The sequence below is a fragment of the Pyxicephalus adspersus genome, chromosome 2, assembly GCF_032062135.1.
Source record: "Pyxicephalus adspersus chromosome 2, UCB_Pads_2.0, whole genome shotgun sequence".
Taxonomy (NCBI): domain Eukaryota; kingdom Metazoa; phylum Chordata; class Amphibia; order Anura; family Pyxicephalidae; genus Pyxicephalus; species Pyxicephalus adspersus.
In genome coordinates, this window is record NC_092859.1 from 24,218,415 (window position 1) to 24,233,182 (window position 14,768).

At 40.8% G+C, this 14,768-nt stretch overlaps 1 protein-coding gene across 13 annotated transcripts in view; it reads right to left on the bottom strand.

Annotated features, from left to right (window-relative positions):
- The window catches only part of CACNA1C (calcium voltage-gated channel subunit alpha1 C), a 235,327-nt gene that overhangs the window by 72,415 nt on the left and 148,144 nt on the right, over positions 1 to 14,768 (bottom strand). For all 13 annotated transcript variants that reach the window (XM_072400026.1, XM_072400025.1, XM_072400021.1 and 10 more), the window contains exons 4-5: positions 2,811 to 2,950; positions 1,678 to 1,817 (exon numbers count right to left, since the gene is read on the bottom strand). In XM_072400026.1, coding sequence (XP_072256127.1) covers positions 1,678 to 1,817; positions 2,811 to 2,950 — 280 coding nt within the window. The remainder of the gene's footprint in view (positions 1 to 1,677; positions 1,818 to 2,810; positions 2,951 to 14,768) is intronic.

Consider the following 14,768-nt stretch of genomic DNA (forward strand, 5'->3'; position numbering starts at 1 on the left):
TAAGACAACCTGGCTGGCAACTGGCATTCTAGTTCATCCCAGAGATGTTTGGTTGGATTTAGTAGGGCCGAGCTGGTCATACCATGTATAATTGGAGCTGGCTTTTTCACACCAGCCATGTTTGAACTTGAAAGAAGGTTGAAAATGCACAATTGTCTAAAATAAAATAATGTGGCCATATCATGTATACCATGAAACAAGGCTTTTCAAAACACGTCTGTATTATATGCTGATGAATATTAAGTTGGTCTCTTTATGTATAGTTGAAAAAAAAATATTACAACATTAAAATGACTGCAGTTCCTCCTTAAGCCTATTTTACATTCAATGTTCAAATCAATGCCCAGGAAAGTCAGAAATGAAAAAAAAAACGTTTTCTTCCTCTTTTATTTTCCGCCGTCTGTTATCAGCAATCTGTAAAAGTTCGGGCGGAAATGTAGGGAGCTGTTTAGCATGTCTTCCATTAGGAGGTAGACATTACAATGAGCGCGATGTGCCTTCCAGCCGATTATTATATTGCCAATTTAGCACATGTTGCTGCAAGCCTTGGGGAATTGAGACAGGAACGGCCGGGCGACCGCTCGCAATGGCAGAGAGGATTTTATGTACAGAAAAGACTTTTGCTGACATTGATGGAGCGTTTCAGCAGCTGAAAAAAAAAAACCTTGGCCGGGTGCCCGCGGCTAAATGATGGCGTCGCGCGCTGTCTGTCATCGGCAGCAGCGGGCACCCCCCCGGGTCCCTAGCTTGGCATGGGAAGACATTACTGCTTAATTAGCGGGCTCCACATGGCAAAGAAGACATATTCTGTCAGCACAGAGAATGCCCGCACTGGCACCATTTCAAGGGGGTGTGACACTACGGCGGAGATAACAAAACGGGAGGCAGAGTAGGGGGCATTGAATGCACCGGTATGCCAGTATAATATCCCATTGAATGCGTGTTCTTCTACAAGTCTTTCATGAGAGTCTCTTGTTTTGTTTGCTCAACTGTTCTGGCTCAGATAGTCTGGATTGTGCCAGATGGCACCATCAAAATGCATGTGATGTCTTCCAACCAAGCACACTTCTGTGAACTACAGAACATCTCCCTCATATGTTATGAAGATGTGAAGATGTGCCGAGGTCCTGTCCTAAGGTGACAACACTGCTCCTTTTTAGATACAATAAAGCAAGTAAATAATGTTACCCTGGGCAAGGAAGTGTGTTTTTGGGAGGATTGGCAGGTAAAATGCCTCAAAAATTAAAACTAATGCAGCTCAGAGTTTAGGTGAACTCAATATTTCTGCACCTTCAGCTTAGCTCAGCATGCACTATGAGACTTGGTAGTCATTGCATTAAACAATGGCAGCATAAACTCTACAAGCTGTAATGGGAATAAAAATAAAAGCGTGAAATAAAATGATTGCAGCCAGCAAATCGACAAGTATGTTGCACTATATTACATTTTTGTTCTTGGCTTTAAACACACTTTGATTAAATTTTGGTGTCTCAAATAATTCAATTACAACTGCTTGCAAGCAAAACCTGACTTCCATCCGACACCTGTCCCGACCATGTGCTTTGGTATATATGTGAATGGAGATGTTCTGAAGCAGGAAGAGGTTGGTGCAGACACAACGTATGCCAATGAGTTTCTTCTTTACAAAAAATACAAAAATAACATTTATCTACTTACTGGGTACCCCAGATACCAGCCTCAGGGGTCTCAGCACTCTGAATGCTCGCAGTGCTTTCACATCAAACCCCGCCCCTTTTCCACCAAGGGCGCTGCCGCCATCTGCCTTTGTCGCTTGTTCTAAAATTGCACTAAAAAGACTGCAAAGAAAGGAAAAATTAACAATGGAAATTTACCACAAACATAAGAACAAGAGTGTTAGGTTACGTACACACGCCAGATGATTCTTGTCCGATAATCGCCACAGGGCTGATAACGGACGAAAACCTGGCTGTCCTCATTGTCCGTCGTCTGGATGACCGTCCTGACGGATCCATGGACGACGGACGAGGAACGATCATAATGGAAGTGAATGGGAGAGATCACAGCGGGGTGCCGCTCCGTCGTTCTTCCCCTCCCCTCTCCATAGTATGTACAGCGCTCATTCATGTATCGTGCAGTCTTTAGTCATTGGAAAGGATTGTGAAAGATCCTTTCCAATGACAATTACTGCTCGTGTGTATGCAGCCTAATTCACAAGACATTATTCTTATTTTTCCTATTATTCTTTATTCATACAAAATGTATACAACCTTGGGTAACCCACTGACACTGATAATTAAAGTGGAACTCTTCCATTTCTTGTAACACACCAAGCTGTCCAGCAACAATGACAGATTTTTGAACATATCCCCATTGTAGATATTTCCCATCATAACAATAGGTCAGGGCAAATCTCCACAATAATATTAGACAAAGGCTCCAACACTACCCAACTCAAAATTAAAAAACTTTTTTGTGCAGAGTTAGGGCGATTTCAGACCTGTAGTGAGACACAGAGTTCTCCTGCACACTTGCCTCCATTTCCATTCACTTAAATTGGACAGGGACCGTAGATGCATGTGACTAAGGCAGATTGTGGCATAGTTCACAAAAGCAACAGGTGGCTTTTGGCTTTGTGGTTGCTGTTTAGTATATGCAAGAGAGCTGCAATCACAGCTTCGTGTAAATTTGCTTGCCCGTTGTGGGGTTTGCCACTCCCAACTGCACAGTTTGCTGTGTGCCCAGGAGATGCCAGTCTTGCAATTTAACTCCATGGGTCTGAAAGGGCCCTTAGTTTTTAAGCATCTATATACAGACTCTGATTGGCTTACCCTACGACCACGATGATGAAATCCAGCAAGTTCCAGCCATTCCGGAGGTATGCGTTGGGGTGAAAGAGAAGCCCGTATGCGATGACTTTGAGAAAAGCTTCCACGGTGAAGATGATGAGGAAGAGGTACTCTACCCGCTCCTGCACAAGGGACAGAAAACACAGCACTCAGCACTTTGTTGTGGATGTCTGATACATTTCTTTTTTTCAGCCCTTATAGTAAAGTTGACGCAAAGCTCATTTCTGTGCTTTAATTTTCACATTGCTGTTTTTTAAGTCAAATTTTCACAATTTTTCATACAGATTTGTAAGTTCACCCTCTAGTGCCTCTCAGTATGTTACCATTGTGAGCATACTTGCCCCAGGACTGCTGAGATAAATTCAAACTTCAATGTAAACCAGATAACAAATATGGGCTGTTCAAACTGAGCAAATCATCAGAAAATACATAGCAATAGACAAAGAAGGTTAGCAAGAAACCTGCATTTATAAACAATTAGTGGATCTGAAATAATATGTAAATCCTGACATCTGTAAAAATCAAGCTTGAACGCACCTATTTACAGTACACCCAATAGCATGTCTTTATGCAGCTGGCTTTGTTCACAGGGGTGCAGTCTTAGCAGACAAAGAAGGGGTCCTTCCCCAGTTACTAAATGTTCACAGATGTCTAGTTAGTCTTTGTTTGATGTAACAATAATAGAGCCCTTCATTGGAAACACCTCAACTCAGTTATTAGGAGGAGTGCCCATGCTTTTGTCCAGTCCAGTCACTGGGTGGGCGGGTCCATGACCAATCTGTACTGCTTAAGTATCAGTGGGGAAAACCCTGGTCAGCCCCCTGCCCAGTGATGAGTGACTGAGTTTAGGAACAGTTAAACCATTGATAAAAAGTCTATAAATTATTTTCTAGCGGCTTCTCTATAGATCTCATTAAGACAAGTCACTAATCAAGGTTACAGAACATAAAAAATTCTTAGATGTTACTGGAGGATAACATGATTACATACTAGTTTTTTTGAAAACACAATAACATTTTTGTTCGCTTTGTGTTTTGGTTCATCAAATCAAAAAAAGAATTCTCATGCTTCAATAAACTTTTAGGAATTGTTTTTTCCTTTAACAAATTAACCGCCATGGGCTTTTAAAGGTATGAACACAGATCCTTAGTTTTCAAATAGGTATTTCCAAAAATAAATGGATACATGTGCACGACCGGTCCTCTTTTGTTTGCAGTACATAGAATTCCAGCACAGCACTCTCATTGTTGATGACTGATGGAGGTATCAGTAACGTTCAACGGTCGATGGCAGTGCTGGATAAATTCCTGGCTGCTCAGCACTGACATTCCTAAGTGAGCCTTTAAACAAAGAGAAAACGCAGAATTCTCTATTTATTGATCTCCTATTAATCTTTTTTGCATGGTCAGTGATTTGGGAGATTGGAAAGCAATATATTGACTGTTTTTGAAATGTACGGTTTATATATGAAGTGTCAGGATGGGAATCGCAGTCAATTATGCAATGAAGTGAAGAAGAGCCGCAACTAAGGGAGCCATCGATTCCAGGCCAGTGGCCAGTCACATCCTTACTTAGATCAATAGATTAACTTAAAGGAAAGCCTGCAATTGAAAATGCAAGAAGTTGCTACTATCACTATTGACTGATCCAATCTCTTGTTGACCCAGGTTATAAATGAAAGATAAAGTTGCCAATCTCTAAAGGATTCGTGTTTTTAAGTCAACACTCACTTTTACCATGTCAGATTCAAGGCTGAGCCATGGGCTCCATTTATTAGGTAGAGACACCTGAAAGGAGGCTGGAAAGCAAACAATGAAAAGGAAAACCACAACATATTTTTCTAATTGGACCTCAAAAGAATGCTAAAGATTTCAAAAGAACAGCAAAAGGTAGGGTAAAGACCTAATACTTCTTTATCCAATGGGATGGACTATGGTGGGTGGAAGGGACTGGGACAGTGCTGTAGATAGCTTCCTGAAAATATTACAGCAATCTGACCCAGTCCTTCTTCTAAATGTTCCCTCTTGAGAAGTATATGGCAAATATCACAATGGCTTGATGGGAACATGTCAGTTTGGAGGTGTGGGCATTGCTAGACAGGCTGAATTTGTAATCAGACCACTCTACAGGACATGATGAGCCTCCATGATTAAAAGAACTGAAATCCAATAAATGAAAGGACATGAAAAGTCAAGCTGGGGAGGAAAGGGCTGGAAGACACATGAGTACTCCAACAAAAAAAAAAATGAAGGGGGCTCTATCAGTTTTGCTGTAACTTCTAATGCACAGTGAGAATTTACAATTGCTCACCACCTATTCCCAATGATCTACAAGCCCTGCCTGCTTATGTACATAATTGGGCCTGATTTATTAAAGCCCTCCAAGACTGGAGAAGATAAACTATCATGGGAGAACCTGGGTGCTCCAGGAAAACCTGAAATGGATCTGGTCCAAGAAAACATTTACCAACTAAAGCAAGAAATCCATTCCAGGTTTGCTGGATTACCCAAGGTCTCCTATGATAATCTATCTTCCCCCGTCTTGGAGAGCAATTATACATAGGGCCCATGATTTCCACTGTAATATAAATGCTGGGGAATCTAGTCTGACAACTATTGTTCTTCCTACTTTGGATGTCACATTATCTCATCTGATTGATCATCCTACTGGCAATTCCGAGATGAGATGAAATGTCTGCAGTTTGGGGTTTAAGTTAGACTTTGAAAGGTTGGGTTGTAGATCTGGAGCAGATGTTGAGAGCTGGGTGAACACATTTGGATTTGTACACGTCGTATGAAGCCCTGGTGCTCCAGTGACAGAGAGTCACACTGAGCCCTGAATTACATTCTGCATCGTGAGCCGCATAGGTGACTCATTAAAAATACGGCTGTGAACGCCTGGACACACTTCCAGGCAGCAGACATGCCACACAGCGCTTCTTAATAAGCTGCCTATAATTTATTCATACATACTATTAAGAGAGGCTCATTAGTGTACCCTCAGGAAATCAGCTCTCTGCAACCATATTTATTAACCCCGCCATGTGGGGGCTGAATAACAGAGGGGGTTAATTAAAAGGCAATTCTAGACAAATGTACATAGTTCACCTGTGATAGAGTAATACACAAACTGTCTACTCTTTCCCAGATGTAGTACAAGAAAGAATGGCAATATTTTTATTGCTGCAGCTGTGTGTCACTGCCCTCCTCCTTTCTGCTTTGAGGACTTTGAATGTCATGGCAATGGACACATGCTGCTTTAGTGGATTTAAAAGACAAACTGACTATTGCACACAATGTTGGTTTTTGTTATATATACTCAATCTCTTTTTCCTGATCTGGCCAAGTGTAAAATGTTGGATTTTCCTCACTTTCTGTCCTGGTAGCTATGAGCACAAAGATGAACAGAGGGGTGAAGAAGACATGGAATGCTCTCCTCTTGTCACCATACTCCCCATACTGCTGGCTGCTGATTATTCAGGATCTGACATTTCTAGTAATGTTCAATTCCAAGTCCCTCGATATGATTGTATCTTCTAGTTCCTACATCATTGCTGTGTCACGTGTAAAAAATAATCACTATTATTTTATTTATGTGCCCAGTAAGTAGTCCCCTGTTTGCTGATAGACGATAGTTTTCCTGTAGAAGACCCATGTGTTATGTTACTAAAGATTTTTTGGCAAGAATTGTCCCTTCTCAGTGTTTCACAAATCCAGGTCTAGGAAGTTGCAGCAAGGACTGATCTTGCATGAAGCCTGAACAAAGATAGCATTGTCTGTGAGAGGTAAGGAAAACCTGGAAGGGTTACACTGGCACATTACTGAGCGTGCTGCATTTATAATTAAAAAAATACACGGTCACTGGCCACTTTATTGGGTACACCTGTTCAACTGCTTGGTAATGCAAATATCTAATCAGCCAATCACATGGCAGCAACTTAATGTATTTAGGCATGTGGATATTGTCTCCCTGGAATGGTCTTTCTCATCCTATTCGGCTTGCTCCTAATTTGTGCTCATTTAAAAGATCATTTAAAAAACATTTTTTTGGACTTGCCTACCTGTCTTTTTCTGTTTCCTAAACCCTCACTACTTCCCACCACTCCATATCTCCCCTCCTATTGTGTGAAACTTCCCCTACCTCTTAGATTGTAAGCTCTTCAGGGTATCTGTCTGTCATTTGCAACCCCTATTTAATGTACAGCACTGCATATTATGTTAAGGCTATATAAATCCTGTATAATATTAAAAAATTGTTGAGACAACCTGCTAAAGTTGAAACTGAATCAGAATGGGGATGAAAGTTTAAATAAGTGATATTGAATGTGACATGGTTTTTGGTGCCAGGTGGTCTTTTTTGGAAACTGCTGATCTGCTGGGACTTTCACACACAACCATCTCTAGAGTTTACAAAGAATGGTCTGAAAAGGTAAAATATCCATGGAGTGGCAGTTTTCCGAGTGCTTGTGGATGCTAGAGATAATACAAAGACAACAGAAATTTGCATCATGGATGGGACAGGAGATGAGACAGGAGATTTGCATCATGGATAAGCAATCAACTGCAGGAACTGCATGATACTATAATGTCAATATGGACTAAAATGAATGTTTCCAGCACTTCGCTGACTCTATGCAAAGAAGAATTATGGCATTTCTAAAGGTAAAAAGGGAGTCCAACCCAGAAGTAGCAAAGTGTACCTAATAAAGTAGCCAGTGAGTGTAAATGATGGTACTGTCATGGAGGCAGAACATTTCGCAGATAACCCGGCGGTATCATGATCTCCTATTTCTGTGGTGGTGCTTGGGGCCGGTAGAAACGTAGCTCTTCTCTCATGATATACCTGAAGCCTGTGCCCTGCCTTGCACTTACAACGTGTTATTATTAAATTATGTAACGTCAGCCAGGACTAATATTTCATCTGCTGGAGTGAATTTGGAATAATGTGTGCAGTGATTTTTTTTTCCCAACGTCGACACTGCAGAACATGTTTTACCTCTCCGTACTCGAGAAATAGACATTGGCTGAATTATTGATAGTTTAGTAAGTGCTTTTACAACTGTGCGCAGCTGTGGTACAGAATCCCTTCAGACGGTGAAATCATAATTCCGTGCACCACTATGCATCTACAGCTTCATCTACCCTGTTCCAGCATTAATTTTAGGAAGAGATTGGGTTGGGGTCAACAATATTAGTGGAACTTGTGATGAGACTTCTGAGGACTGTGGGTTAGCTGTAGTTGCAAGGAAGTTGGCCTGTTACACGCCAGCCCTTAGGCCCTTCCCTAGGGCATATCACAATATACAGCAACAATATCATTGTTCAGAAAAACTCCACTTATCAATAAAAAGCCATCATTGAGCTCCAAGCAGTGACTTTGCCAATTCTAAGATGATGCCCTTAGTCTGCTGTAGGCAGGAGGCAGCATTTCCCCACTCTCCTCTACATACTGATACTCCTTAGAAAAAAATTATACTCTATAAAAATACTCACAGCTGAACTTTTCATAATCAATTAAAATATTTTCAGGTTTTAGTAACATCGCCAAAAATATGCAATTTTGAGCAAACACTTTTTCCTGCCTGCAACAGACCGCAGACATAATCACAACCATGGTAAAGTCACTGACTGGAACCTATAATTAAAGATCTGCTCTTAATGGTTCAGCCAAAACCTACATTTAAGGGCCAGGTGGAAGCTGAAGAATAAAAAACTTTAAGATTTTCATTATATTTTGGGTTACTTTTGGCAAAGTTACTATACTGAGATCCCCACTGCAGCTACTACGAGCTAATATGAGGGAGTAAATACTACTGGGCCTAAGCACATAGAAGGCCTGTGGTTAACTGATATAGTTTTTAAGTATTAAAGTGTGATGGAGGAGATTCTGCTGGGCCTATGCATATAGCAGGTTTGTGGTAAACTGACACAGCTTCCTATTTAATAAAGTATGAACAGATTACAGGATTTCTCTTTCTTGTGCCCTATCTCTTTTTCTGCTTGTTTAATTCCTAAAAAAACAACAACCAGACGCAACTTTAATGAAAACAGCAAGCCTAAGGTCTGATTGAGTCCCTTTAAGATGGGATTTGCTTTTTGGACTATGTGGTCCTGTGTTGGAATTTTGTTCTGGAGGATTGCAGTTTAATCCTCTCTCAAGTACTTTTGTGAGGGGAGATTTTGGCATCATTTAGTAATCGGGTTAATAAATTCATTCCATTGTAGAATCCACTGGATGGTGAGAGCAAAAGAGAGCGCTCCACCACACCACTGTCTCCTCTGAACATGTCGGCTCCTCGGAGGGGGGAAGTTATGTTCAATTCAATTCCAGAAGAACCATATGTTACCCGCTGAGCCGGAGTCTGTACCAGTCCGAGCACGCCGAATCTCTGCTACAGCCAGGAACATTCATCACACCGCAGTGCTCCATCTTAACTCCTTATTGGTCCTTTGCATCCCTCTGTGTGCTCTACTTATCTGTGTGTTTTACATCATCAATATACCTATCTATAGTTTGCAGTCAGAGTATCCAGTGTGCCCAACAGGAAGGCAGAGTGGCATACTAGACGTATTTATTCCAAGACAAACAAAGAATTAAACAAAGTGCACATTACCAGTCCTGAAATATGGTGGCGGCATTAGTTTTCTTCTATCTGTCAAAAACAACATCTGCAACTCAAACTCAGACATCCTAGCCATCATCTATAAAGTATAAAACAAATTCTCTTTATATGAAAATTAAGCGAACTGGAGGTCTTCTTTATACCCTTTCCCCTTCAGATTCATATGTTTCTTTCTACATATGTAGACTATTGGAGTATCTATTGACGGAAGGTGGAGTGACACTTTAAAGCCCAGTGAGAAGTCAGGATTTATCATGTAGCCGGATGAGATTATATCCACCCAGAAATAGGGATCTCCTGCCAGGATCCAGCGTCCGGCGTTAGCGTATTAGCAGGTATCATCCAGTATGAATTCTGCTTATCCTACGTCGGAGCGGCCGGGGGTTCCGGCAGCTGTAATAACCTTCATCCCAGATTCATTTCCTCCATTTACAGGATCAGCTTCTCCTAGCAGATGTTCACAAAGTCCCGATATGTTCTGGACGTTTGCCGCCTTCCGCCCTTTATACTGGAGGAAAATTATGTCACATAATCCCAGGTTAAGAATCAGAAATAACGATTAAGGGAGTGTACAATCTATCCAATGTAATTTTAGATATATAGAAGAGACTGGATTGGTGGAAAGACATTTTCAATATGTGTTATGACTATCTAAAGCCAAAATGTTTTTTGTAGTTATAATTAAAATAGGGAGCGACCCCAATAGGGATATAATTTCTGTCCAATTCAAAAGATTTCCCAATTTCACTCCCTGTCTTGCAGACACAACAAGAAGTTAGAGGCTATCTCTACAAAATGAATAGGTGACACCAAAACAGAGTGAGTATCCCCAGAAGAAGAACTAGACAGGGGTCCAAAAGTAAAAAATAAAAAAATAAAAAACAAAAATAAGTTAGCCAAAACTCCATTCAGCTTGCAAAAAAATAAACCTGGGTGACCCCTCCATTGTATCCCAAGGATCTTGTTTTTGTTTAGGCTATAGGGATGTAGTTGAGAGAAATTCTTACTTTATTTTGTGGTCCCATGCTAGCTGGTTCTTCTACTATCCCACTTTGGCTCAGGAATGTGGGGGGCACTGAGGATAATACATTTTATGCATAAAAAGCAATGGCCACTGATCCTGTACGTGCATTGTGACATGTGCAAAGGGGTGGCGCCATGACTGCAGAACAGAAGCAGCTTTTTACAAAAGGTCATAAAGACAGAAATCAGTAGAGAAGAACCCAATGTGTCAATATGATCTCCTATTACTTCCCAGCAGACTAAACAAGTATCAGATACTGAATAGTATTATTATTATTATTATTATTATTATTAATAATAATAATAAACAGGATTTTGTATAGCGCCAACATATTACGCAGCGCTGTACAATAAATAGGGGTTGCAAGTGACAGACAGATACAGAAAGTGACACAGGAGGAGGAGAGGACCCTGCCCCAAAGAGCTTACAATCTAGGAGAATATATGGGATTGGATGTATACCCCTTAGATGTATTATTTGTAGGTTCAGTTTAATAGCTTAAATATTTATTATCTTGAATAGCTAAAATAAATTGCAAGGTCCTGTTGGCTCTTACTAATTTTGCATATATTCGCTAAGGAATGATGAATCATGCTAACAGAAAGGAGACCAAGAATGCTTTCTTTGCAAGGAACCATTTAGCTGCGTCATTAGTAATTTAGGCCTTGGGACACGAAGCAGTAAAAGAACCAAGAAGATTGCTTATTCCCTGACCCAACATTTCTCCATTTAGGAGTCCATTCTGTGGCGAGGTGAAGCTCTGTACTTCTCTCTCTGAGAGATCTAGAATATTTTTAATATGTGAATTTCTGGGACTTCTGCCTGGAAATCACACAGCAACAATAGATGTTTTTTCATCTCAAAGCAGAAAACAAGCCACAAATTTAAATCAGAATTCCATTCCAAAATAACCAGCATTGAAATGTAAAACTGTACCCAGGAAATGTAAAATATGTTCTGTAGGGAGAGAACATACTCCCAAATTTCCAAAGCGGATAAAAGGGAAGATTTCCACCATCAAAATGTTTAGGTAGAGGATGTACCCTCGTCATACCATGGGTCATGTCAGTTTAATAGAAGCCCAAATTTGCACACCACTGGGGATCTATTTGCCACCAATCACGTTTAGGCCACTATTATTTTCCTCTTAGTCTTTCACTCCTTTAATGGTGTTTGTATATGACAGTGCATTCCTTCTATTAGCATACATATTATCCCTGACCCCACTTTGTGTTTCTTTCATCTCATATCTTTAAACTGCCTTTCATCCCTACCATGGAAATGGGGAGAGGAGACTAACAAAATGCTTCCTCCTGCCTATAGCAGACTAATAATGTAATCTCAGGCACAGATCAGTCACAAGGCTCTTCAATGGATCCTGTAATTTTTATTTCAATATCTAAATAATGAAGATGAATAATTGGTGGGTAGGATTTGCATATTTTAGGTGAATAATCCTGGAGGTGTTAATTACATAGAATACATTTTGGCATTGCTGGAATATTAGTGAAAGCAGTAGAAACTGCAGGTCAATGTATTTTATAGATCTGGCACAGTGTTGGTCAGGACTACAGAGACTAAAGATTTTGGGGTGCTTATTTCAGATGATTTTAAAATGAGCAAACAGCATGGTCAGGCTGTGAGGAAAGTCAATAGAATTTTGGGGTGTATCAGTAGAAGAATCCCCAGCAATAGGAGGAGGTCCTGGCTCCTCTTTATAGATCTATAATTGCATTTTCATATTGGGACACCATAAGAAACAAAGATTAACCCTTCAAATGCCAAATCACATGAACTCCAGGATAAGCAAGTAAAGTAATTTGGCACGGACAATGTGGACCTATATCCTTCGTTGCTATTGAGAAATAAATTTAAATAAAAATGTGCATGCTCACAGTGGTGGTAGCAGCAGGAAGGTTTTTACCTGGTGGTGGCCCTGGACAGGTTAACCTTTGATGGTGGCAATGGAGAGGTTAACCTTTGGCTGAGGCAGTGCAGGTGTTAAATCTTAGAGGAGGCAGCTAACAAGTTAATTTCTGATGGTGGCATTGGATGAGTTGAGGCAGAAGAAGGCTTACCCTTTAATAGGGACAGTGAACAGGTTGGCAACTGGAGCAGCAGTAACTTCTGGGGGTGGCAGTGGACATATTAGCCTCAGGGAGGGGCGTGCCATTGAATGGGTAACCTCCGGTGGCAGCATCGGATGGGTTACCCTCTGGTGGTGGCAGTGAAGGGGTTTCTGCAGCCCGCCAGCATTCAGGCAGATGGCTGATCTGTCTCTCTCCCACTGATTTCTATTTTGGTCTGCTGAGAACTCTGCCTGTTCTATGGGATCTCAGAGCTCTGCTGGATGAGTACAGAGTTAAAGCAAAACCCCCCCAGAGTCCTGCAGGATGGGGGGCACAGGAGGATCCCGCCAGGACCACATTTCTGTTATCTCTTCCTGAACTTTCTTACAAAGAATACAAATCCCTCCTGATAGTGTAAGAGCTGACAGAATAACAGAGGTGACTGGATGCCAAGGAGTTAAGTTTACCTGTCATCTGCACACCTGGAACATGACATTATGTAGGGGGAAGAAATATCCAGCCTATCAATTCATTCAATGACAGATGCAATTATGTAAATGACTTAATAGGACATTTACTTCCTACTGGATAATAGGGATTTCCCACGCTGTCATTAGCCAATTGGGAGATCAATGCATTGAGTGTTTGACATCCCGACTTTCCTCTACAATAGTGTCTGATAATGAAAAAGACTTTAACACATACAAAGTAAATTTAGGCTGAATGTGCAATTAAAATACAAATCTAGGAGCTGTTTGAAATTAACATCACTTACTTAGCTCTGAGTTTTACACAGCTCTGCCATACACTTCAAAGCCCCTGACCTGACTTCTTATGTACTGCAGTAACACAATACAGCCAGGTCACTGCCCCACCCCTAGTCTATGATTGGACTGTGAAGGAGCAGAAACATATCGAATATTCAATGTCAGAAATCTATATGTGAGGATTCTGATTGGCTGATCCTCCCCTTTCCAATTACAAAAGGTAAAAATCAACTTATGATTCATTATTTTTTTCTAACTCGAGTGTGAACAATATAAAAAAATTGGAGTTGAAAAACATGTGGCGATTCAGATTCATAAAACGAATTTGAGAATATCCATATTCAGAATTTCTTCTTCCTGGGCAAGGAGAGTGTGAATGACAAAGGCATGTCACAGGGAGATGACACAGCGAGTGGCTCATCAAAATTCTACGACAAAATCCTGTGACTCATCTGGAGTTTGCTGAGGGCGCTGGGCTCGCCAACGGAGGGACAGAGAGTGAATATTCTGTAACGGCTCAGATCAATAATTATAATATCATGGTCACTTATCACAGCCGCTCATCTGCTGATACAAATGTCTAAAGGAAAGAAGGAGGGGGATATGACACAATTCTGAGCAATCATTAAAGGTCCCCGTATGTCCCCAAATAGGACTGGGGGGCCACATATAGCTTAGCAGTCAGTCAAGGTGGAGGACAGGAGATAGGCCTACATGCTAGATGAATAAGGATCATGACCCCACATTTTACCTACTCCTGGCCCTTGGATCATGGAGCCAATACTAACTCTTTCAACATTGTTTATCCAGGCCCAAGACTTAAACAGCCCTGTCAGTGTATGGAATTAAAACAAATTAAAAAGATCATCTACTAAAGAAGGTTTCTATAAAGTAAAATCCTTTACATACAGCACCATAGTTCCCCTTTAAGCAGCTCAGTTAAACATCTCCATCATCTCACATACAAATAGCAGAGGTTAACAAATCAGTGAAATGTATTAAACTGTCATTGCGTTAATATATTTTTTTTAACTCTCTGTTTCCATGGAGACTACATTCTCGGGATAAATCAAGCGTGCATTTCGGTGGGGTGACCGGCGTACAAATTGTGTGTTACAGGTGAACGCGTTTTTTCTAACTATAACTATAAACAAAAAATATAATTAAGGGGAAAAACCCGATGTTTTAAATTGACCATTGTTTCCATGGCGATGGAACGCTCTGATTACTTTCACCATGTTTTGTAAAGAGAAGGGCCGGAGAGCATCGTACGTGCAAATGTCCCCATTTATCAAACCAGGCATTTGTAATACTTTCATATTTTTTCTTGAAGTTCTTTGAAACAGGAGCAGACGGGGATTATGGTATATATGGGTCAACAGATGGGGATAGGGATGACAGTATATATTATTGGGGCAATGGGCACAGATTGGGATGGCAAATTAAATTGGAAGAATG